General features: G+C 43.7%; 2 protein-coding genes across 18 annotated transcripts in view; one reads left to right on the top strand and one right to left on the bottom strand.

The window, feature by feature from the left end:
• The window catches only part of ATP6V0A1 (ATPase H+ transporting V0 subunit a1), a 55,608-nt gene that overhangs the window by 22,439 nt on the left and 9,588 nt on the right, over nucleotides 1-23,581 (top strand). For 2 of the 17 annotated variants that reach the window (XM_065896480.1, XM_065896487.1), the window contains 14 exons: nucleotides 33-115; nucleotides 645-771; nucleotides 2,635-2,717; nucleotides 3,341-3,434; nucleotides 5,666-5,878; nucleotides 8,538-8,688; nucleotides 9,590-9,729; nucleotides 10,548-10,705; nucleotides 11,144-11,234; nucleotides 13,319-13,437; nucleotides 13,985-14,201; nucleotides 14,758-14,865; nucleotides 20,060-20,167; nucleotides 21,137-21,154. In XM_065896480.1, coding sequence (XP_065752552.1) covers nucleotides 33-115; nucleotides 645-771; nucleotides 2,635-2,717; nucleotides 3,341-3,434; nucleotides 5,666-5,878; nucleotides 8,538-8,688; nucleotides 9,590-9,729; nucleotides 10,548-10,705; nucleotides 11,144-11,234; nucleotides 13,319-13,437; nucleotides 13,985-14,201; nucleotides 14,758-14,865; nucleotides 20,060-20,167; nucleotides 21,137-21,154 — 1,710 coding nt within the window. Of the gene's footprint in view, nucleotides 1-11; nucleotides 116-644; nucleotides 772-2,634; nucleotides 2,718-3,340; nucleotides 3,435-5,665; nucleotides 5,879-8,537; nucleotides 8,689-9,589; nucleotides 9,730-10,547; nucleotides 10,706-11,143; nucleotides 11,235-13,318; nucleotides 13,438-13,984; nucleotides 14,202-14,757; nucleotides 14,866-15,681; nucleotides 15,754-20,059; nucleotides 20,168-21,136; nucleotides 21,155-23,581 lie in introns of all 17 variants that reach the window. The other 15 variants (XM_065896483.1, XM_065896478.1, XM_065896481.1 and 12 more) reach the window with 12 other exon arrangements.
• Nucleotides 18,258-18,701, bottom strand: LOC136138007 (large ribosomal subunit protein uL15-like). Its single transcript, XM_065896494.1, has one exon. It carries the CDS (start codon nucleotides 18,699-18,701, stop codon nucleotides 18,258-18,260), a length of 444 nt encoding a protein of 147 aa, XP_065752566.1.

Below are 23,581 nucleotides of genomic sequence, written 5' to 3'. Positions count from 1 at the left end.
TGTGAATTCAGGCTGAATTGCATCATCAGCAGATGGCGGATCCAGACCTGTTGGAAGAATCCTCATCCCTCTTGGAGCCAAGTGAGATGGGAAGAGGCACGCCTTTAAGACTCGGGTATGTACCACTTCAGCCCTCTGTACTCAGCGGGGTCATGTTCATTTTTGCTTTTCAGAAGAGCGGTGTTGCTGGGCATTCACTTGCTTCCAGGATGCCCTCTCTTCTGAGCCCATTGCGAAGTGTTGCTAAGTCGCTTTGCATTCGGTTACTGAGTTGTTCTGTCAACCCTCTGCTGAGTCCAGGAATCAGACTTTGGCGGCCCTTTTTTTTTGTTTTTTTTTTTTTTTTTGCGGTACGCGGGCCTCTCACTGTTGTGGCCTCTCGGCTCCGGACGCGCAGGCTCAGCGGCCATGGCTCACGAGCCCAGCCGCTCCGCGGCATGTGGGATCTTCCTGGACCGGGGCACAAACCCGCGTCCCCTGCATCAGCAGGCGGACTCTCAACCACTGTGCCACCAGGGAAGCCCCTGGCAGCCCTTTTGACATAACGATGCATATCCTCCTGTTTGGCGTCTTTGCCCCCTGCTCTCACTTTCCTCCCATACCGTGGCGTGGAATTGTTCCCAATCTGGCTCTTCTCCCCACAGCTTCGTGGCTGGTGTGATTAACCGGGAGCGCATCCCTACTTTTGAGCGCATGCTTTGGCGGGTGTGCCGGGGGAATGTGTTCCTGCGGCAGGCTGAAATCGAGAACCCCCTGGAGGATCCTGTGACTGTAAGACAAGGAAATTGCGTCTCATGGAGTAGGTCTTGTAAAGGGAGCTCAGAGCAGTAACTCAGCAGGTGCCACCTGAATCTGACCCTCCCATGGAGGAACCCTTGGGTTTACTCTGCTTTGATCTATGAATTTGAAGGACTGCTGTTTTCCTCTTTACCTCCATCACATGTGTACATACAATGTATATGTGACGTACACATATATATTTTCAAGCCTTACCCGTGTAGGTATTACTTTGATTAGAAGTGTGTTTTTTCCAGTTATTTTAAACTTTAGCTTTATATGTTTTCTTTTACTTATCTGGGACCAAAAGAAAATTAACTTTCTATGAAAATTAACTTAAAGAAAGACATCTAGTTCCAAGTCTGGTAACATCCATATGTAAAAAGAGGAGAGATTTCCTAAACTGTGATCTTTATAAGCTGATGAAACTTTAATTGGTAAAGTTTTTTGTCTCCTTGTTTGTTGGGAGTTTTAGGAACTTAGTTTAAAGATTTATATTGTACAAGATGGGAAGATCTTCCCCACCCAATGCTTTGGAAAGTAGGAATAGCTTAGCATCTTGGCATTTGACATAATGGGACAGAGTTCTTAGCATAAACCTACATTTAGAATGGTGAGTCCTAATTTCAGGGATGACAAGCAAAGAAGATTAAATGTTCTGCAAAAAATTTATTTCATTTTGGTATTAGTATTATTTAGAAACCTGGAGTTGGTTTTTATGTTCTCAAGTGTCTTTTGGGTTTCTTAAATTAGTATTCTTTTTTCTACCTAAGAAAAGAGGTTGAATTATAAGGCTTCTCAGAGTCGGTGGGTCATACAACTAGAAATGATCCTGGTAAATGGATCTTCTCCTCGGTACCGAGTAGGAGTGTGGTGACACTTAGGTTACGGTGAGTGTCTCCTTACACTGAGGAGCAGTGTTACAGTCTTACTGAAGGCTGTCCCTGGGTTGTAGAGACGTTGTAGTCAGCAATCACACCTCGTGCGGAGCTGTTCTCAGGAATATTCAGCCAAGTTCCTGGGCAACAGAAACATTTTATCAACAAATCGAGTAAGGGAGGGTCTGGATATCTACAGCAGAGCAGCTGCACAAAGAATGTACTCCAGTTTATTCCTAGAGAACTTAGGAATTTCAGACTCTTGAGCCTTACTTTCTTCGCTCCTTCACTCTTTTTCCCTCTTTATCCTTCTATAATTTTGTTTGTTTTCCTGTAATAAAAGCTCTATAGGAATAGGAGAAAATACAGGCAACCAGAGACAATCCAGTTGACACCCACTATAGCTTATTTTCCTGATCTTTCCTTCTAGCCTTTGCCTCATACTTCAGGTATAAACTTGGTATTTGGAATGGATTGCCTTCCTCCCTGCCCCCTAAGGTGTAAATGGGCATGAATCATGAGATTCTGCATCAACATTCTTCCCAACTACTCAGTCCCTTGTAGTTATTCATTCCCCTTTATCTGGAGTTTCTAAGCATGGGAATAGGCAGGAATGGCTTCATTCTCTTTCCTCTTCTATGTACTTATGTCATTTAGGCAATATAAGATTTGTTCAGTTTAAAGTTGAATTGGTAAGTAGGGCTAAATTCTTCTAAGAAGATAATCATCTTTGCATCCGTGTCAATCTCCTGGTTGAGTTGAAAAACAAGTACAGAAAGATTTTTGTGAATCAGAGATTACAGGGCAAATGTTCTTGTAGTGGAGCTTAAGAAATGGATTGAGGGTAATGGTTAAAACACACAGTTGCCATACCCTTAAAAGATTCCAGTTGTTTCTCTGTCACCAAGAAAGTAAGTTACTTAAGAAGTTTTCTTCTGGATTATAAGTCTGAATTCTTGGTTTTTGGTTTGGGGCCTAGGGAGACTACGTGCACAAGTCTGTGTTCATCATTTTCTTCCAAGGCGATCAGCTGAAAAACAGAGTCAAGAAAATCTGTGAAGGGTAAGAGGAAGGTGTCTCCCCCTAGGGTGCATCCAAGCCACCTAACTATTATTAAGCCTAGAGAATAGAGAAACACAAACCCTGTTCGTCCACCTTGACACGGTGAATATATCTTTTAATAATGTTAAGGTTATTTTAAACAATGAGAAATGGCCTAAGTTTATTTTTTTAGACTGTCAAAATCACAATTTCCTTTTCTTAGAAAAAGTAGTTAGGACTCATGATTTATAAATTCTACATTGTTCTGGGACAATGGGTCTTCATACCTAGCAGTGTACCATAGGCACTGTGCCCTTAAACTCTTCTGAAATTCTGCCCATGAGATCTTTTTTCCATGCCATTTTTCTCCAGCAATTTATAATGTAATTTGTATCACCATTTCTTTTTCTTTTTCTTTTTTTAATCTAAAGGAATTTAATAGCTACACAGAATGTTAAAACAGTTCAAATGTTGCTGCTCTATCTGTAGGCTCCTTCCCATAAATAATTATTATTAATTAGTGCATCAGTCTGAACGAATCCTGTTTGGGTCCTTCTAGTAAGTTAACATCACTTTCTGAGATTACTTAAATTGGCTACGTTAAGGAATTTCAGTGTTTCTCAGGCTGTTTCTGCACATTCCAGGTTCCGGGCCTCAATCTATCCCTGTCCTGAAACGCCACAGGAGAGGAAGGAGATGGCTTCTGGAGTTAATACCAGGATTGACGATCTCCAAATGGTACACAGAGGCCTGGAGGGAATTTGTTTTTGTGAAATACTACAGTAGAACACCATTCTTCTTCCTTGAAACACGAACAGTTAGTTTATTAGGCACCTGCAGTAGCCCAGGATACATTTCTTTTTTTTGCTATTTTTAATTCATTCCTTGAAACTTTTCCCCAGCTCCCATGGGAAATGACTTAAAAATGGCATGAATCGTCTTCAAATAAGACAGGGATGCTATGCATCTGAAATCGTTGTTGCCTAGAGTATTCAGTCCCCCTCCTCATGAGTCTGAGATCTTTTTATAGTAAAGTATGCTTAGTTAGGGAAAAAAATCAAATAACATAGAAGTACACATCAAGTCAATTCTGCCTCACACACACTGTCTCCAGAGCAGCCACTCTTAACAGCTTGGTGTGTATCTTTCTGGTCACCTTGAATCTGAACCACAGAGTCTAGCCAGTGAGTCCTGGTGTAACTCTTGTACCCAAGAAGAAACATTTACCAAATTGCAGTGTGTGTGGTTTGCACACACCATGGTTGTCACGGGGTTCTAAGTAGGGAGTCGTGATTTATGCACACATGGAAGGAAAAGGGTGCCCAGTTGGAGCTTTGTTCCCTATTGAAAGGATGTGATGATTGCCCCCTTGAAACATTAATAAGCATACTTAATCCCAAAGGCAGTTCTTTCCAGCAATGGCAAATTGTCAGAGATGCGTTGTAACTCCCATTCCAGCATCATTTCTCATCTTTCCCTCCAACCCCCTTTGTACATGACCCACCGACTTGACCTGTTGCCAGCTCCTTTCAGATACACTTACCTGTTTAACCAAGGGGAGAGTTTTTTTAGAACTGCTGGTGGGTGATAAGCCATGCTAGTACATTCTGGGTTCTAGGACTGTTCTACCCCCTCCTTATGAGGTAGGCTTGTGGTAGATTTTGAAGAGCGTGTGCAATAGTCGTTATAAATGACTAGAATCTGATTTTTAAAACACCAAACTGTGTGAAGTAAAATTTTAAAGGGGATTGAATACCAAGGGGTGAGATGTGTGGGCGTGGGCTGGTGGGGAAAGAGAAAAGCAAATAGAACATTGCTTGCAAGTTTATTTAGCATCCTTCCAGAAGTTTAAATAGTAATTGTGAAATTGTCAACAACCAGGAAAGAAAGTAGCTTTGTTCCTTTATTCTCAAGTGATACAAGAGTTTCCCTAGCATGCCATGGCTTTTTTTTTTTTTTAAAAAAAAAAAACCTCTCATGGAAGTTACTTTCTACTGCCCAAGACAGTTTCTCAGGGAGCAGTGACGACTTTTTTCCCAAACTGACTTGAAAAGCTAGCTATGATGGAGACTTGAGCTAAAATGATTAATGTATAGTTTTTTCCTCTTCAAACAAATGTGGAGCTTTAAGGTAGATTCTCATGCGCAAGTGTGAATGGTGGGGTGCTTGCCCAATTTTGGCTTAGCCCCTCTTCTGCTATAGAAATCTTAAATATTTGGTGATAAACAAGGTAGCAGAATGTAAAGTGTTCCTGGCCCTTCCTCCCACTCTATTCTTGGCAATGTGATTCCTCCGAGGGAACTCTGTACTGGTTTCCAAAGGATCAGCCTTCTTGGGGGGAAAGGAAGCCTGACAGAAGAATCAAGCCTTATCTGCTCCATGCTGACCGTGGTACGTGGCGGTGTAAATCCCCTCTAAAGGCCGTGGTGTCTCGTCCTCCTGGCAGGCAGCCTCTTTTGGCAGAGGCAGATGCTGGTGTTCAGCAGTGCCTCTGTCCCCCCAGCCCCTGAGGCTGGCTTATGTTCAGGGTGTGCTGCAGCTTGCTGTTCTTAAGTAGGGATTTGACAACTTGGTCAGCTCCTGGGCCTGTGATGCTGACTTATTTGACTCTGGGTTACAGGCTCCACATGGAAAGTCATTGCTCTTTAGTGAGCCAGATAAAAGCCAGTGACCTACATTGTTCTGCTGTGGATTTTGTGGTAAGATTAAATTTAGAGAGAAAAGCTAAAAACCATTTCCTCAGGTTTCTCTTCAGCTTGAAACTAAATAAATATGAATGTTAGTCATTGGAACTCTAATTTCTTATAATTTGGCCAAAAAAAAAAAAAAAGAGAAAATTCTAGCCAGAGGAAGAAAAAGCCCAGATCCCCACCTGCCCTTCTCAGAAAGCTGTGCCTCTTTGCCTTCATATCCTGAAATCTAAGACTGGTGTTAGAAGGATCCCTGTCTGCTCCTTTCTCTCCCAAAAGGTTCTGAATCAAACGGAGGATCACCGCCAGAGGGTTCTGCAGGCAGCTGCTAAGAACATCCGTGTCTGGTTCATCAAAGTGCGGAAGATGAAGGCCATTTACCACACTTTGAACCTATGCAATATAGACGTGACCCAGAAGTGCCTGATTGCGGAGGTCTGGTGCCCTGTCACTGACCTCGACTCCATCCAGTTTGCGCTCAGAAGGGGCACGGTGAGTCCCCCACAGCTAGCAGTGCAGCCTACAGCTAGGAAGAGAGGATCCCATCCATAGTAACATGAACCAATTACAATTTTATGGCATTTTTAGTCTCAGAGTTCTTTAATATACTCATCTTGTATCCTGACAATACATTTCGTATATGCTTATTTTTCAAATGTAGAAATTGTAGAAAAAAAGATTAAATGATTTGGTCATATACCCATGATCCTTCAGGGTAGCTCAAAATCAGAACATCAATTTCCTGATCCACTCTCTCTCTGTCCACTAGACTAGTTCCATAATATAACCCTCGCAGTTCCATTTAGTAGTTAATTAGAGCTACTGCCCTATCCAAAGCACTGATCTAGGGGCCAGGAGGTACAGAGATGTAAAAATTAGGCCTTCAAGTATCTATGACTTATTTGAAGAGGCTGATGTGCATACAACACAGTCTGTGCTAAGAGTAGTTTACGTGTGTGGAGGGAAGGAAGGCACTAACTTTTCCAACTAGGATGATCAGAAACAGCTTCAAGAAGGTGGCATTTACTCAGGGCTTTGAAGAATTGGTAAGATGTCAACTGGCAACAATGAGAAGAAAACAGTATGGACAAAGGCAGGAAATACAGTGTGACCATGTGTGGTTGGGCCAGAACAGGAATCGTCATGGGTGAGCCGAAGAGCAGGAGGCAAACCTAGGTCAGGGAGACTGGAACCTAATTGTCAAGGTGGTTTTTTTCTGTTTTGTTTTTTAAATAAATTTATTTATTTATTCATTTATTTTTTGGCTCTGTCGAGTCTTCGTTGCTGCGTGCGGGCTTTTCTCTAGTTGCGGCGAGCGGGGGCTATTCTTCGTGGCGGTGCACGGGCTTCTCATTGCAGTGGCTTCTCTTGTTGCAGAGCATGGGCTCTAGGCACGTGGGCTTCAGTACTTGTGGCACACGGGCTCAGTAGTTGTGGCTCGCGGGCTCTAGAGCTCAGGCTCAGTAGTTGTGGCACAAAGGCTTAGTTGCTCTGCGGCATGTGGGATCTTCCCGGACCAGGGCTCAAACCTGTGTCCTCTGAATTGGCAGGCGGATTCTTAACCACTGCGCCACCAGGGAAGTCCCATGAAGGGTTTTTAATACCAGGTTAGTGGGTTTATATTTTATCCCAGAGGGAGTGGAGAGACATTGGAAGGTATTTAGCAGTGAAAGGACATGATCAAAACGGTTTTAAAAGAGTAATCCAGGGACTTCCCTGGCGGTACAGTGGTTAGGACTCTTGCTTCCACAGCAAGGGGGCCGGGTTTGATTCCTGGTCAGGAAACTAAGATCCCATATCCCACATGCCTTGAGGCGTGGCCAAATAAATAAATAAATAGAATAAAATGAGTAATCCATTGATAGCCTCTGGGTTGGATTGGGGAGTAGAGAGAGTCTACAAGTAGGGGTTCAGTTAGGAGGTTATTGTAAACACAGAGCAGTAAGTGATAATGACCCCTGCAGTAAAAAGCAAATAATGATGAATTTGTGAGACACTCTGAAGGAGGTATCAATTGGTAGATTTGGTATTTAGCAATGTGCAGGAGAAGTACAAGGAGAAAAAATTAAAAATGTTTCTGAGGCATCAAAGCTGGGTGGCTGGTAGAATAATAGTTTCATTGATGGAAGTAAAAGTTCAGCAAGAGAAACTTATTGATAGGAGAAAGATGATAAGTTCAGTTTCAGTCACATTGAGGGGTTGGACAGAAATCCACATGGAAATCTCAAGCAGAAAATGGGATAGGTTCTCAAAAGAAAGGGCAACAGGAAAGAAACGGGCTGCACGAGGTTGGAAGGGCGTGAGACCTCCAAGAGAGAAAATAAGGAGCTAATAATAGTAGAACTTTGGGGGCCCTGCAGTGTTACAGGCAGGGGAGGAAGAGCCAGCAAAGAGACAGGAAAGGCATGGTTGGTAAGCAGAAGAGGTAGCTCTCCAGCATCAGGGGCTTGCATATAAGAGAAAAGACCTTTGGATCCAGTGATGAGCCAGCCACTTTGGCCAAGTGTGCTCTGCTAGACTACAAGGATTAGGGAGTTAAGAGTAGGTGGCGAGGGCTTCCCTGGTGGTGCAGTGGTTGAGAGTCCGCCTGCCGATGCAGGGGACATGGGTTCGTGCCCCAGTCCGGGAAGATCCCACATGCCGCAGAGCGGCTAGGCCCGTGAACCATGGCCGCTGAGCCTGCGCGTCCGGAGCCTGTGCTCCACAATGGGAGAGACCACAGCAGTGAGAGGCCCGCGTACAGCAAAAAAAAAAAAAAAAAAAAAAAGAGTAGGTGGCGAAGGAAGAAAGTCAGAGAATAACTTTGCTTCCTCCATAAAAGGAGAAGAGAACAATGACACTTGTAGACAGGCAGGTAAGGATGTCCCCAGAGGAGGTACCGCATTTTCTTTGGTTACATATTTTAGAATTTTTTTTTTTCATGGTGAGGATAGTTTTCCTGAGACTTCATTTAAATCTTTCATTGTAAATTTTATAGCTAGTTCCAGTTTCCCCAAAGACCGGAAAGCTTGAGATATAATTTACATAAAAGAAAATACACATATTTTATGTGTACTGTTCGATGAGTTTTGATAAATATATATGCCTGTGTAACCACCATCACAATTAGGAGGGTGACCTGATTCTGAAATATGTGCTTTATGTTTCCCAGGAACACAGTGGCTCCACTGTGCCCTCCATCCTGAACAGGATGCAGACAAACCAGACTCCCCCAACCTATAACAAAACCAACAAGTTCACATGTGGCTTTCAGAACATAGTGGATGCTTATGGAATTGGAACTTACCGAGAGATAAATCCAGGTAAAAAAGCTTGAATCTTTTCCCTCTTAGAGGTTTTATTCTTTGTTATTTCTTTCAGTGCCTCACTCTGAATGCAATTGAACACAATTGGCTTAAAACTAAAGATGTTGTCAAGGCCTCAGCTGTTGTGTATTTCCTGTGAGGAGGTGCCTGTTTGGATGCAGGGAGTGAGGTTTATCGCTGGGTGGCACCCCTTTAGGAGGTGCTTTTATAGGAGTTTTATAGGAATGAGCTCCATGGATTGGATTCCTCTCTTTGCCCTTGCGGCTGTACAGCACCTGGCTTTCTCTTGCACACCATTTGCTGGAACTGCTTTAAGCAAAAAGTTTTTTCCAAGGTAATTGATATTTTAAAATAGCTTCCCTGTTCCAGGTTAGACAGAGAAAATATAGCAATTGTTGACCATTTTAGGCACAAGGCAGATTTCTCCTCTGTTCAGAGAGTTAATGATTAAATCCAGGGTCTGAGAATTCATTTTCAGTGGGAGCCTTCTGCAGGGCCTGCTTTGCTCCAGGTTCTGGGCTTTCTCCCACTCACCCAGTGGCTTTTTTCAGCTGGTTACTATACAAGGGAGGAAAGCTGGCCTGCCCCAGGAGCAGTGTCCCAGGGGTGAGAGAAAGGAATCAAAGAACAGACCACACTGGTGCACACTAGAGACAAAACTTTGATTTCCCGTGAGGTTCTTTGTTGAAAATGCTGGCAGTAGCTGGGATGCCACCAGAGCTGCTTTGTGAGGCTGTGCACATCCTGCCGTGAAAGTTACCCCTGCGAGTCCCTCTGACCAACAGCTTGGGAATAAGTCACCTTATATTGATCTTAGATGATGGAGAGGGATGTGATATGTTCGGAATTGCTGCGGTTTTCTGTACTGGGTCTTTTTCCTTCTTTGGTTTCTTTATAGCTCCATATACCATCATCACTTTCCCTTTCCTATTTGCTGTGATGTTTGGGGACTTTGGCCACGGCATTTTGATGACCCTTTTTGCTGTATGGATGGTGTTAAGGGAGAGCCGGATCCTCTCCCAGAAGAATGAGAATGAGGTAATGTCTTGTTTGTTTTTGATAGAAACTCAGAAACATAAGATAATTTTATTATTTTCTTGATATATTTCTAATATTTTTCTTGTATAACCTTTGGCTGCTTACTATCATTGTCTCTTCATAGGGCAACACATTTATAATAATTTTGTACAGACAGAAGGATAATTCAGTCTTTCCTCTAGAATGATTGATGGAAGTGTATTTATTGTATTTTTATTTTTTTATTTATTGAGATATAGTTGATTTGCAATATTATATTAGTTTCAGGTGTACAAATAGTGATTCAAAAACTTTATAGATTATACTCCACTTATAATTATTATAAAATATTTGCTCTATTCCCTGTGCTGTACAATATATCCTTGTAGCTTATTTATTTTATACATAATAGTTTGTACCTCTTAATCCCCTACCCCTATCGTGTCCCTCCCCCCTTGCCTCTCCCCACTGGTGACCACTAGTTAATTCAAGAACGAGGTAATGTTTAAGTTACCTCTGTGTCGGTCTGAAACTATAATTTCTCAAGCATTCATTATGAAAATTATCTGGAAATCTTTGATCCATGAATTTATAGAGAAGTTATAGAGACTATTTAGAGAATAGAGAAGTTATTTTCATTTTAACACTAAAGAGGTCACATGCTGTGAAAGTAAATTTCTTGTTAGCGTTGTATTTTGGTCTTTACTTCAAGCTCTCTGACCCAGAATGGTGTAAGAGTGGTGTGAGAGGAAGGGTCTAGTACATTCTAAATAACGCTGTCACGACATTAGCTGCAGCTAATGAGTACATTTCACTGACCTTTTTCTCCTGGCTCCCAGATGTTTAGCACTGTGTTCAGCGGACGGTACATTATTCTGCTGATGGGTGTGTTCTCCATCTACACGGGCCTCATCTACAATGATTGCTTTTCCAAGTCTCTTAATATCTTCGGGTCATCCTGGAGTGTGCGGCCAATGTTTACTTTATATAATTGGACGTAAGTTGCAAAGAAGCTGAAAGTCAAAGCTTATTCCTTTCGTGTTCAGCTCTGGTTTTCCAGACAAGTGGTAAACTAACACTTCTTTAGGAAGCGGTTGACACTGTCTCTATTCCAAAAGAATGTAGTGTCTCCTCTTATTTATGCTGCAGCCTGGGAAGTGCTTTGTGATTTGTTCAGCATTGTTAAGGAACATTGATTCTTTTTGTAAGTTAAAAGCGGGTTCCCCAATTTCTCTATCTGGTCTTGTATGTGTGTTTAATTTTTCTTTTTGTTATCTCTGATCCCGTCTCACTCTCTGATGCTAATCCCTTCCCTTTTATTGAAGAGACAAAATAGCTATAGTATCAATGGTTTCTTTGGGGATCAGTTTTTGAACCCCAGTAATTTCCCTCTCTTGAATAAAAAATAAATGCAGCTTTTCTCCTAACATGATAGGGAAGAGACAGTTCGCGGAAACCCTGTCCTCCAGCTGAACCCAGCTGTCCATGGAGTTTTCGGTGGACCATATCCTTTTGGCATCGATCCAGTAAGAGCACTTCTTTTCTATATGTCTGACACCAAGTGTTTTAACTGAAACCCAGAAGTGAGAGAATGAAAATGAAGATAAATAGTTATTTGGGTTTTAGTTAACATATTTTTAGAAAACCTCAGTGTATCTGTCCAGAGCACTTTAAAGCTGCAAGAGATCCAGATGCCTTGGGGAGCCAAGTGATTTTTCCTGTACTCCTTATTTTAGATGTGGCTAATAATACTGACTCTGGGAAGATTGATTTTCAAGACTCCTTCCCAGTTTATTTTTGTTTAACTTAGTTTGGTTTTTATTTTTAGCAGATGTTTTAACAAAGAAAAATAGCTCTTTTCTATGGATTTTAGATTTCCATTCTTATCTTTACATACTTAGACAAAAAACTTATCCCGGAATTTTATTTTTTTTCAAATACTTAGGCAAGTAAAGTGTGATCAAGTCTTTTGTGTTATGTGCTTAAACAGGGGAGGCGGGGGCAGGGGTGTGTGTGGAATTTAAGCCTAAATGTTAGATTGTAAGGATTACAAAATTCCAGAGGAAAAGCAGATCATTATGGACCAGAAAGATTAAGTTTCTTGTAAAAAATGGGAATTAATCTGGCCTTTGAAAAATATTTCAAATTGTTATAGGTGAAGAGAAGTGTGTGCAAAAGCATAGACGTAGGGAGATACAAAGTTAATTATTATAGAAATTAACAGTACTGAAATGCTTACTGTAGCTCAGAGACTGTACTGAGCCCTCAGCATGTCTGATTTATGCCCAAACAATTCTGTCAGGTAGGTACTGCTATCTGTATTATACAGATAAGGAAACTAAGGCTTGGAGATACTTAATAAGATTTCATATGTGCATTTAACAGATGTTTACTGAATCCCTATTGTCTGCAAGGCATAGTGCCTGCTGGGGGAAACACGTAATTCTAACACACAGGTCCTGACTTCAAGTAACTTGGAATCTAATAATAATATTATCTCACATTTAGGTAGTGTTCTGTAGTTACAGAGTTTTTTTTTTTTGCAGACATCTCATTTGGTGCTTACAGGGTAGATGCTGAGTTTAAAGTGCCTGTGGGACACCCGGGTATAAAAGTCCATCAGGCAGTTGGAGTTGCAGAACATCAGGCAAGACTGGGGCTGCAGAGAGAACCAGCCACAAGTTGTCAGGTTAGAGGTCACCGAGGATGAGCTCTTCATGAGGAGGCCAGTTCAGAAAAAAAGATGCCGGGCTAGATGGTGGAAGACCTGGCTTATCAGGGTACAGAGTTTGCACTTTATCATAGAGATGACAGTAGGGGTTCTGGGAGGTTTTAGCACAGGGAATGACTGCCTCGGAGTCACGATTGAGGAAACATAATCTGATGGCCAAGTGGAGGCAGAACTGTCAGGAAAATTTTACAGGCATCCAAGCCTTAGGTGACAAAGCATAAGGCAATTAATGTTTAAAAATAGATGGAAGGACAGCACCACTGGGTTTCAGTCAGCAAAATACAGATTGTGGGAGCATCTACAAGATAAACGTCCCAATTTCTTCAACAAATCTTTTGTAATGAATAAAAAAGGAGAGCTGGAGGGAGAACCTATAGAGACTTAAAAGCTGTATCAAGCAATCATTGTTATAGACCTTGTCTGGACCCCACTTTGAATAAATGAATTATTTTAAAAAGTATGGATACAATTGGGGAAATTTGAATACTAACGATTCCAGGGTATTATAGAAGCATTGTTAATGCTTTGGGGTATGATAACAGTATTGTGGTCATGTTTTAAAAATGAGTTCTTACCTTTTAGAGATCCATACTGAAATATTTACAGGTAAAATGACATAGTATCTGGACTTTGCCTCAAAATAATATGGAGGTGGGGAGTGGGTTGGGGATATGATGAACACAATTGACAAGGAGTCAGTAAATAATCGTTGAAGCTGGGCCATAGGCACATGGGAGTTTGTTACGTTATTCTCTCTGCTTATGTGTATGTTTAGCATTTTCCGTAATTAAAAATACACAACTGTTTTTTAGAATAGGTGAGTATTTTTCCATTTGAGAACTCTTTGTAATGCCTTTTTGTTTTCTTGGGTTGTGACAGATTTGGAACATTGCTACCAATAAACTGACCTTCCTCAACTCTTTTAAGATGAAGATGTCTGTTATCCTTGGTATCATCCACATGATGTTTGGAGTCAGCCTGAGCCTTTTCAACCATACGTGAGTCACTCTGTTTCATCATAAGAATGCACTTAGTTCAGACAGTGCTTTTGCCTAAAGAGATCATAACACCTCTAAGGAGGGATTAATAACTCAGAACACTATTCTATGTTAAAGAAATGCTTTTATAAAAATCTCATTTGTTTGAATGAAGCTTGCTTAATATTAGTCCCTTAACAATGTAGTCATACTCAAGATCTTTAAAAAAAACCTTGTGTAATTTTCATCAAAATGAGAGTTATGTTCTTTTCCCTTGATGTGTAACTCACATAAACTTATGAACTGTGGTCTCAGAATGTACTAGATTTTCCTATCTCTTCCTCATGAGAGATTGGTAGGGGTGGTATTGGAGCTGTTCACGGTCCAAAAGTTTGGTAGTCATAGTTAATCCTGCTTGTTTCTGTTGCCTCCAGTTCTTCTGGCTTTTGCTTCTTCAAATGATATACGTAGAGTTGAGGGAGCATTAGGTAGAAAATCTAGTATACTTGGTATAGGGGTGACCCTGGGTCTGTTCACCTTTAACATTTTTTTCTCTCTTACTTTTTAGCTATTTCAAGAAGCCCCTGAATATCTACTTTGGATTTATTCCAGAAATAATCTTCATGACCTCTTTGTTTGGCTACTTGGTTATCCTTATTTTTTACAAGTGGACAGCCTATGATGCTCACACATCTGAGAAAGCACCAAGTCTTCTGATCCATTTCATAAACATGTTCCTCTTTTCCTATGGGGACTCTGGTAATTCGATGCTGTATTCTGGACAGGTGCGTCAACCCAGAGGTAGACTGTCTTAGGTGATTTTCCTAGGTCAGGAAGCCAGATGTTTCTGTGACTCTGAAAAAGCCTTAGGGACTTCCCTGGTGGTCCAGTGGTTAAGACTTTGCCTTCCAGCGCAGGGGGGTTGTGGGTTCGATGCCTGGTCGGGGAGCTAAGATCTCACATGCCTCACGACCGAAAAACCAAAACATAAAACAGAAGCAATATTGTAACAAATTCAATAAAGACTTTAAAAATTGTCCACATAAAAAAAAAAAAAAAAAATCCCCATCAGCCCACACATCCAAATCTGAATTCAGCCCATCCTCCTCCTTTGGGAGGGTGAACTGTAACTTCTGTATGCGGAAAGGGTAGAATTTATGACTCTTATCCTATGGGACAGTCCTGGGCTTTGCCACAACATCTGCTAATTATTTTGAGGAACTGGATTGTGTTATTTATTCAGAAGTCGGCAGGAAAGTACTATTTTAGAGGGAATTCGTGCCGGAGTTGGAAACTGCACATTTGATTAATGTGATGTGCCTTGTCCTTCTTACTTTGCAGAAAGGAATTCAGTGTTTCCTGGTAGTGGTTGCGCTGCTGTGTGTCCCTTGGATGCTGCTGTTTAAACCACTGGTCCTTCGCCATCAATATTTGAGGAGGAAGCATTTGGTGGGTGTATTTCTATGGCTGAAAGTTTACTAGACTTTTTCTTAAGATCAAGGCAATTCCTCATTGGATATAATGAGTTGTGCATAACCTGTATTCTCTTAAAATGCATTTGTGTTGTATCCCAGCATGAACACTAGACCTGCTGAAATGAAAAAAACCAAAACCAAGCATGTAATTGCTGCTCAGACATCCAGATTCAGCTTTGAGTAGCCCCGGTAGTGAGAACAGGTCATAAGTTTTTACCTCCTGTTCACGCTTTGCTCATGTTGTGCTCAGCAAAATCCAGGTCTGGGCCCGTCTCGATGCAGCATCAGCCAGGCAAGGCTGCAAGAGCTGCAGACAGGTGAACCCACAGGGCAACCACAGGGCTGACACTGATAGATTTTCTTTTAAAATGAGACCGTGATACTTTCACCAACCAAAACATCCGGGGCGGGGAAAGATTTGGTTTAAAGCACATTGACTTTTTTTCTTTTTAAAAAACAGCATACATACTTGTGTTTACTTAACGTACGTATGTGTGCACCTGAATTACACACACACACACACAAACTTAAGATGCCAGATGTCCATTTCTGGCTATGCGATAATGCTTACTTATTATATTGCCTGGTAAAGACCAAAAGATCGTGTTGCATGACTCATGCAGCTGTTAGATTGTTACTCCTGTTGGAGAGCAGCTGAGTTACAAGACCTGCCTTCTCCCTTTTCTGACCATCTTCATCCTTCCATGTGCCCTCATTCGTCTCCCCTTTCACTCCCTCCCTCCTTTGTTTCCTTCTCCCTTCCTCTTTTCTTCCATTCACTACCAGGAAGGGGCAACCTGTGGAGGCCCCAGTCTGCCCAACCCCAAGCCAACAGGGACTAGAGGCAGCAGCAGCTGCAACAGTGAGTGAATTAAAACCAACAAACCATCACGTTTTGTTTAAAGAGGTGGCAAACAGTGCAGCAGAATTCTTTTTAATTATATCGAGAGCATGGGACGTGTGTGCTCTTGGGAAGTATGTCCTTGTTACTCATTGAGAGGATGACAGAAAAGATTTCCACCTCTTAGGAATAGATTCTGATATCATCTTTACCATTGGTCCACTAAGTTTCCATTCAGTATGTAAGTACAGTCCTGTCTATGGAAGCAGGGCGGTTGTTGTACCCTCTCCAAGCCCCATCATCTTAATCCAAGAGGGCAGCTCTTAGACTCATCCACTTTCATGTCTGTATTTTGTGACCATGTATTGGATGGGTTTTTTTAGCATGGAGTGAGAACATCTCTGTGATTCTTGAATTGATTTCCCTGCACTTTAAAGTTCTGCTTCAGAGTGATGCTTGGACATTTGGTCCATTTTAGCTATAACTTACTCTCTTTCCAGTGGAAGATTATACGTGTCTACTTTTTTGTGAGACACTCAGAAGCCCTCATGTCCTCAGCCGTTCATTGAGACCTCCACCCTGCCATGTGTCTCGTGTGTACTCTGCATCTGGTGTAATAACCAAAGTCATCTTCTGTTTTGGTCTTTCCTTCTTTCAGTACTAACTCGTGATTCGGTAACAGCACTTCGAATGTTAAGCATTTCAATACTTGTCCTTAAAACATCTCTTGACCAAAATCTTACAATGCACTAATATCAAATTAGCCCGGTCCATTCTAGGTAATGAATCTATAATATTTTTTAAATCTCACCAGTAGTGATTACTCATATACTGTTGTGTTCTAGTAGCATCATACTCCTTTAGATAAAGGAAATATTTAGATGATGACTGTTTCCTTCATTAGGTGTTCCTGATCATTTTAACTCAGAAAATTGCTATAATTATCCTTCTAGGACTAGTCTAAAAAGGCTGATATTTTGGATCAGAAGATACTTAAATGTTGCTGCTTAAAATTATTTTCAAATGGGGACTTACTCTCTTCTTTCTAATGAGAGGGGGAAAAAAAAACCCTTAAAGCACACACTGTCCACACATTGGCGTTCTTTCCACGTGCTCTTCTTTCTGCTAGTCTCAGTTTATTTAAGGTGTGCTTCTGCTGCGTCAGTCTTGATACTTTTAAGTCTGGCATCGTCTTTTATGATAATATCCAAGTTAAAAGTCCCTGGTCTGGAAACCTGCACATTCAGAGGGACTTCTTAGCGCACTGGTTCTTTAGTGGCCAAACGTCTGTTTCTGGAGGGCAGCCCGAAGGCATCAGGATGACCATTCTACCACGGGGCTCCTAGATTCCTGACCCCAAGCACTGAGGACATGAACACTGATCTGTTTTTGTTCTGTTCTCTGTCCTCTTGGTTGTCTGTAAGCAGTGTATCACAATTTAATATTTTCTTTTCTTCTTTCTGCTGCTGTGTGTCTCATCCCCCTTCCTGTAACTCACATCCCCTCTGTTCTGAAGGGACACTTATTCGTGTCTGGCTGGGAGGTTTAACCTGTCTACCCCTCACTTCATCTGCTGATTGGGGGAAGCTTCAGAAATGGCTTTCTGCTTTAGGCCTTAAAGCCTAAAGCCTGCCTCCTCGACCCTGGGATCCATCCCAAGATACTCTGGAGTCCTCTCCTGTCACCAGCGTGGTGCAGAAAGCGCACCTGTGTTGCACCTTTAGTCCACCTTTTGTGGGTTGTCAGGTGTAACATTTGCATGACCTGGAGGTGCCAGGCGCTTCAGTGGCTCCCAGATCTGCCTACACAGCAGAATCACCTGGTGAATTTTAAATTTGTTTCTTAGGGCATTAAGACAGAGCAGACAAGTGGAGGAGAACATAAAGATTGCCTGTGATGCCATGATCCAGACAACCCCCTACTGACATTAAAGACTAAAATCAAAGCAATTGGTGCACTTGTTAGAGATGCAAATAGTACTGACTGTGGAAGCCTCCCCGTCCCCAGCCCTTCTCCCCCACCTTCTCCTCCAGGCTATTGTTAACAGGTGGGGAAGTTTGCCTTAAAATTTTTTTCTGCAGATATCAGCATATATCTATCATCTGTTGATAGAAATATGTATATGTGTATGTACATATATATTTAAAACACAAATTAGCAATTGTGTTTTAAATTGTAGCACTCTGCTGCCCCTTGATTAGGTTTTTTAAAATTTAGTGTCCTTAGAGATTGTTTCGTAGTGATACTCTTATAGTTGCCTAGCATTCCATAGAACATTCTGTTGGATGTGCTTAAATCATGTAATCATTCTCTTGTTGATGGCTCTGTTGGTTGTTCCCAGTTCTTTGCTATTCCAAATAACACAGGGAACGTCCTTGTCCTTGTATCTTGATAAAACTTCACAGGTACAGATGTTCCCAGCAGTGGACTTGCTGTCTCAAAGGGTGCATGCATTTTTTTGTGCGTGCCTTTTCTTCTTTTTTTTTTCACTTGTCATCATTTAATGAATCTCCCACCATGTGGCTTCAAGCTACCAGGACACAAGCCCCACCCACACCCTTAATCTTCTCAGCTCTTCTGCTGAAGAATTTGGCCTTCACGATGACAGCCTGCTTTGGGAGCTTTCCCTTCCCCAGAACTTTGTAGTAGCCTGATGGCACCACATCAGTGATAGGAGCAGCTCCAGTCTTGCTCTTGGTGGCATTTACCCGTGTCTGCTCACTGACCAAGGTCCACAATTTATCAAGGTTGACACTTGGGCAGAAGCTCTGGTCCCTCTTTAAGTGGTAATGCCTCATACCAACTTTCCCAAAGTATCCTGGGTGATATTTGTCGAAGTTGATCCTGTGGTGATGCATGCCACCAGCATTACCGTGGCCTCCCGGGTGCTTCCGGTGTTTGCCGATGCGGCCGTGGCTGTGGCTCACGTGGCCCCTAAGTTTCCGGGTCTTCCTTATTCTGGATGGCATGTCGGCGGCCGAGACCAAAGAGCTGTGCATGCCTTTTCCATTTTGATAGACACTCGAAATGATCATACAGTTTGTACTTGGGGAAATATTCTTTTAAATACAGATTTTCTAGGCCCCATCCCAGACCTACTAAATTTACAATTTCTGGGGGTGGTATCTGAGAATCTCTGCTTAGTGAAATGCAACTTTCAAGGTTCTGATGCAACTGGTTCTCTGACCACTGCTAGAAGAAGAGAGAGAATCTGCCCAAACCCTGAGGGTTGATGGTCGTATGCTGTGGTCATAGATGCACACCAGAGGTGAAGCTGCGAGGAGGGACCCTGGGGCAATTGACCGAAGCTGCGTGCACATTCTTCGTGCTGCTGCTCAGAGGCCATTTTGCAGGAGAGCAGTCTTTGAACTCTTGCCTTGTTTGACTCCCCTGACAGAAACCACATGAAGTGGGTCTTGGAGCTGTTTCTTCAGCTCCTTTTCACTCTATGGCAGGTTAGCACTGAGTGGTGTCTGTCAGACTTAACCCCAGTTCTGCCTGGTTTTCGTACCCAAAGAGTCCTTTTGCCTCAGCAAACCCAAACTTTTCCAAATCAGGTTGACTTAGAAATCCTGGTCCTAGGGACCCTGCTGAAAACTGCCTGGGGAGTGAGAGGCAGCAAGCAGCCAGTCAGCATCCGCCCACCTGCCTGTGGAAGGGTTGTGTTAACACTCCAGAATCCTCCATTGAAGGATAGGGTCAGGGTTGTTTTGGTTTGGTTTTGTTTTGTTTTAAGTCAGTATTCTCTAGCTACAAGCTAATGTACATTAAGCTTTTTTTTCTTCTGTGACCTGGGAAGTCCTTTGTTCCTGGGCAGAGACCCGGTACATTTCAGGGAGAGGTTGCTGGAGCTCTCGGGCTCCTGTTGAAATCTTAACAGACTTGGTTGCAGTCACCATGTCATTTGGCTCTCCTCCCTGTTAGAAAGTTTAATCTTTAGTTCCAGAAAAACTTAGGCCATTGAACTCTTTACAGATAGAGCTGCGCTTGTTAGGAGACTTTGTTCGTATTAAGCTTTACACGCAAGCAGGACTCTCAGTCGGCGTTGGCCGAGGCAAGGTTGGTGTCTCTTGGTGCAGCAGGAACTGCCTGTTGCCTCTGATCAGGATGAGGTGCTAAATGTAGTTCGGGCTGGGCCTGGGCGGTGGTAGTTGGGATGGGAACAGTGGCTTGATTTTACTTAGCTGTTCGATCAGTGGGTTTTGTTTTTGTTGTTAGAATATATGCTTTTCTGAGGTTTGTATGTACTAACCATCGCCCTTCCCCACGTCACAGAATGTCACATTAAAGCCCAGGCAAATTCTACTCTTTCTGTTCATCTGTGTAGGGAACTCTCAACTTTGGTGGGATCAGGGTGGGCAACGGACCGACAGAGGAGGATGCTGAGATTATTCAGCATGACCAGCTCTCCACCCATTCAGAGGACGCAGAGGAGGTAAGATCAGTGGTGCGGGCTTCCTCTCCTCCCACCTCGGGTCAGCCCTAGTCTCGTGTCCCTAAGTGGCCTCACTCCTGTCCGCTCCTTGAAAAACTGAAAAGACTAATACTGAGGATCGGCTTGCTTTCTGGACCTCTTAGGGCACTACAGCTTTTTCCAGTGGTCCCTGCTCTGAACTCCAGGTGTTGCCTGCAGAGCCCGCAGCAGTTTTGTTCTGTTGTCCGGCTTCCTGAGTTCCAAGCGGCCCACAGTACCCTGCACGCAGATCTCAGTTATTGACTGCTCCCCTCGGGGCCGAGGCAGAGCCGGCCCCAGCGCCCCAGCTCTTACTACCAGAAACCCAGGCCACTTACGGCGGCTCCTTCATCCCCTGCCCCTCCCCAGAATGGTTCCCGTTGGAACTTTAATCACTGGGACTTTTGAAGTCCTGTTCCACTAATGTGCTCTTGTTGCAGACATTTTATTGAGCCTTTTAAAAATGTGACTTGCCTACTTTTTAGCCAAGTTTAGTCTAGTTTAGCCAAGCTAGACTTTTCCTTAAACCACCATTGGATTTTTTAAAATCCAATCTCCTTGCCTGACCGTTGGTACCACAAAGCCTCTGAGCTGAACTTTTGAACCTCATCTATTCAGTATATTCTTTTTAAAACAAATAGAAAAGGAGTTGAGGACCCAGGGGACTGGACTTTGCAGTCTGACTGACCGCGTCTGCTATGTGTATGACTTTTAAAAAAAATTGCAAGGCTTGGGATGCCTTTCAAAAATTAAGTATCAACACTCTTGGTCCTGCTGACTTTGCTCTCCGTTTATGCTGAGGAGGCTTGCCTCCAATGTCAGACCATTTAACATTCACAGTCCCCACGCCCCCGCCCCCGCCCCCAAGAAGCAATCAGTAGCCTTGTGCTCATGACTTGTGACCTTGTGTGTGGCATGGCTTCCCACTAAGTGTAAATTTGTGTTTTCAAGCCTACCGAGGATGAAGTGGTAAGAAACAAGCTGGCTTTAGCTTCATGTTTATCTGGGGCTTCTCTTCCCGTCCTTGTGATCACTCTGCTGTCCCTGCTGCATCCTGGGGCCACACGTGACACCCATGTATTCTGCATCTCACCGGCCATTTCTAACCAGTTTGTGAACCCGTGTTCTGAAAAAGCTCATCTCCATTAACTGCATCTCACGTCAGTCACCTCTGTCTTTGTTTCATTGACTTTGCTGATCTAATGCCTTGAGAATGGCTTTAAAGGAGCTGCAAGTAATGTCTGCACTGGCATTCTTGAAGTGACTCCCCTTGGGAGTTAAATCCCATTGGCCCCTGCCTTCCTCTCCTGTGTTGTTATGTATGGTCGCTCTGCCCCGGGAATAACTGTTTCCTCCCTGCTCCTCTGAGTGCTTATGGGAAAGCTCGCCCTTCCTCCCTGTCTGAGATGCAGCCGACCTCTTCCTGCTGCCCTCATCGGCTTGATGGTGCTTGGAGTGAGAATGCTGGACGTTCGCTTGGGGTCCGCTTTACCTCCACGTGACCCAGCCGGGAGGTAGACAGTTTTCAAAAGGAGGCTTTGCCTCTCAGATGCATCCCAGAAAAAACAATCCATCTGTGTGAAAGGAGTTCATGTTATACCAGTCACACATAGAGGACAACAGAGAGTAGAAAGCAAATTGGCTAAATATTCTGGCCACAGCCAGAGTAGAAGGCCCTCTAGCTCAGCAGTAGTTCATTTAGCAATATACAAGCTTTGAACTGCGTTTCTAAAATAGGCCTTGCTGCACTGTTTGCACCTCCCCCCAAATTTCTCTCTAAAATACCCAGACCTGTGAACCTTTCCCTTTCCTGGCTCTCCCGGCCCTCCCTCGGGGGCAGTGGGATGGGAATGGGAAAAAGCTTTGCTGTTCTGTGTGAAAGCAGGCAGTTGTCAGTCTTCCGGAAGGCCGGAGAGGCTCCTTTGCTGGCATCTGGGAGCTTCTGCGTTCCTCTGGACCACTCACCTGTGCAGAGCCACAGGCTGAGCTGCCTGGAAGGTCCCTGTCAGCATAGTCCTCACGTGTAGCCACGTCCCAGGGGAGTTGACATCCAAACAAGATGGACTGGAATTCAGCCTCCCCAGTCTCTGGCCCCCCAGCTCCCTCAGAGGTTCAGTTTCCCACAGCGTCCTAAGTAGTGAGGACATTTTATCATCGTTAGGTACATACACAGTCTAGTTCTCTACAGCCAGGTTTCGATAGTTGTCTCAGTTACCTAAATACGTCACAGGTGGAAGCAGCAGTCCCTCTCCCTGGGGCATCAACAGTCCAGCTGCAAACCAGGGCCAGGCTCGTTGATTGGGAAATTTTTGAAGGCTGTAACCACTCAGTAGGGGTCAGTGGGACCTCTCCCCACTGTGTCATCTCTCTAGGTACATTCATCCAACCCATCCATTCATTCACCCTCCATGTGCCAAGCACTCTGTTTAGAGCTGCAGGAACTGAGAGAAGAAAAACAAGTCCTTGCCTTCAAGGAACTCCCAAATTTAGGACACAGTCTGTGATCAAGGTGTGCCCAGGATGCTGTGGGAGCACAGGAAGAGGGCACCTGACAAACACTGGGGTGGGGGTAGGGAAGAGGAGGCCTGGAAAGGGTTCCCTAAGGAGATTATTGCTGAGGTTAGTTTGGTCAAGCCGGCGTCTCTGTGGAGGGAGAGAGGGAGGGAATGCGGATGCATCAGTATGTATAGTTATCATGAAGATACAGAGGCCTGCGTCATCAAGGCGCATTTTGGGGATAAACAAGTATTCAGCTTGGCTGGAGCTCGGAGTCAGGAGTTGAGGGACTGGTGAGAAGTGAGGCTAGAGGTTGGCGGACACCAGCCGTAGTAGAGTGGGTAAGAAGGAGCGTCAGAGGGCAGTGAAGCTGGAAGTGACACAGCGCGTGCCATTGCTGAAATACCCTAGTGGCGGGTAGAGGGTGTATTGGGTGGGGGAGGGGCACAGTCTGAGAGGAGTCGGGAAGGAACTGGGAGGCCTGAAGGCATTTGCAGTGGAAGTTGGAAAGGAAGGGACCATTATGAGCTGAAGGAAGTAAAAGCTGCAGGCCCCAGTGCCTTCACGAATGTAGGCAGTGCGAGTGAGTGAAAAGTCAGGCTCGACTTCCAGGTTTGGGTGCCTGGGGCACTAGTAGTGACCCCCTGTTAGACATGGGACGAGGAGTAGAAGTAGGTCTTGGTGGGTCAGAGGAGAGCAATCGATGAGTTTAGTTTGGGTGGCGTCGAGTTTGAAGCACCTGTGCTGCAGCAGGAGGAGATGTGGCACAGCTGGTTGGAAACAGGCAACACGGAAATAGAGGTGTCCATTTGTAAGCCCCTCCCAGCGTGGCCGCTGAAGGCCCGCGTGGCAGTGCTACAGGAGAGACGTTAAGGGCTGAGGCAGGAACTCCAGCACTTG

This window comes from Phocoena phocoena, chromosome 19, assembly GCF_963924675.1.
Source record: "Phocoena phocoena chromosome 19, mPhoPho1.1, whole genome shotgun sequence".
NCBI classification, from domain to species: Eukaryota; Metazoa; Chordata; class Mammalia; order Artiodactyla; family Phocoenidae; genus Phocoena; species Phocoena phocoena.
Note: the sequence above shows the minus strand (reverse complement) of the source record. Positions and strands in the feature narration are given on the sequence as shown.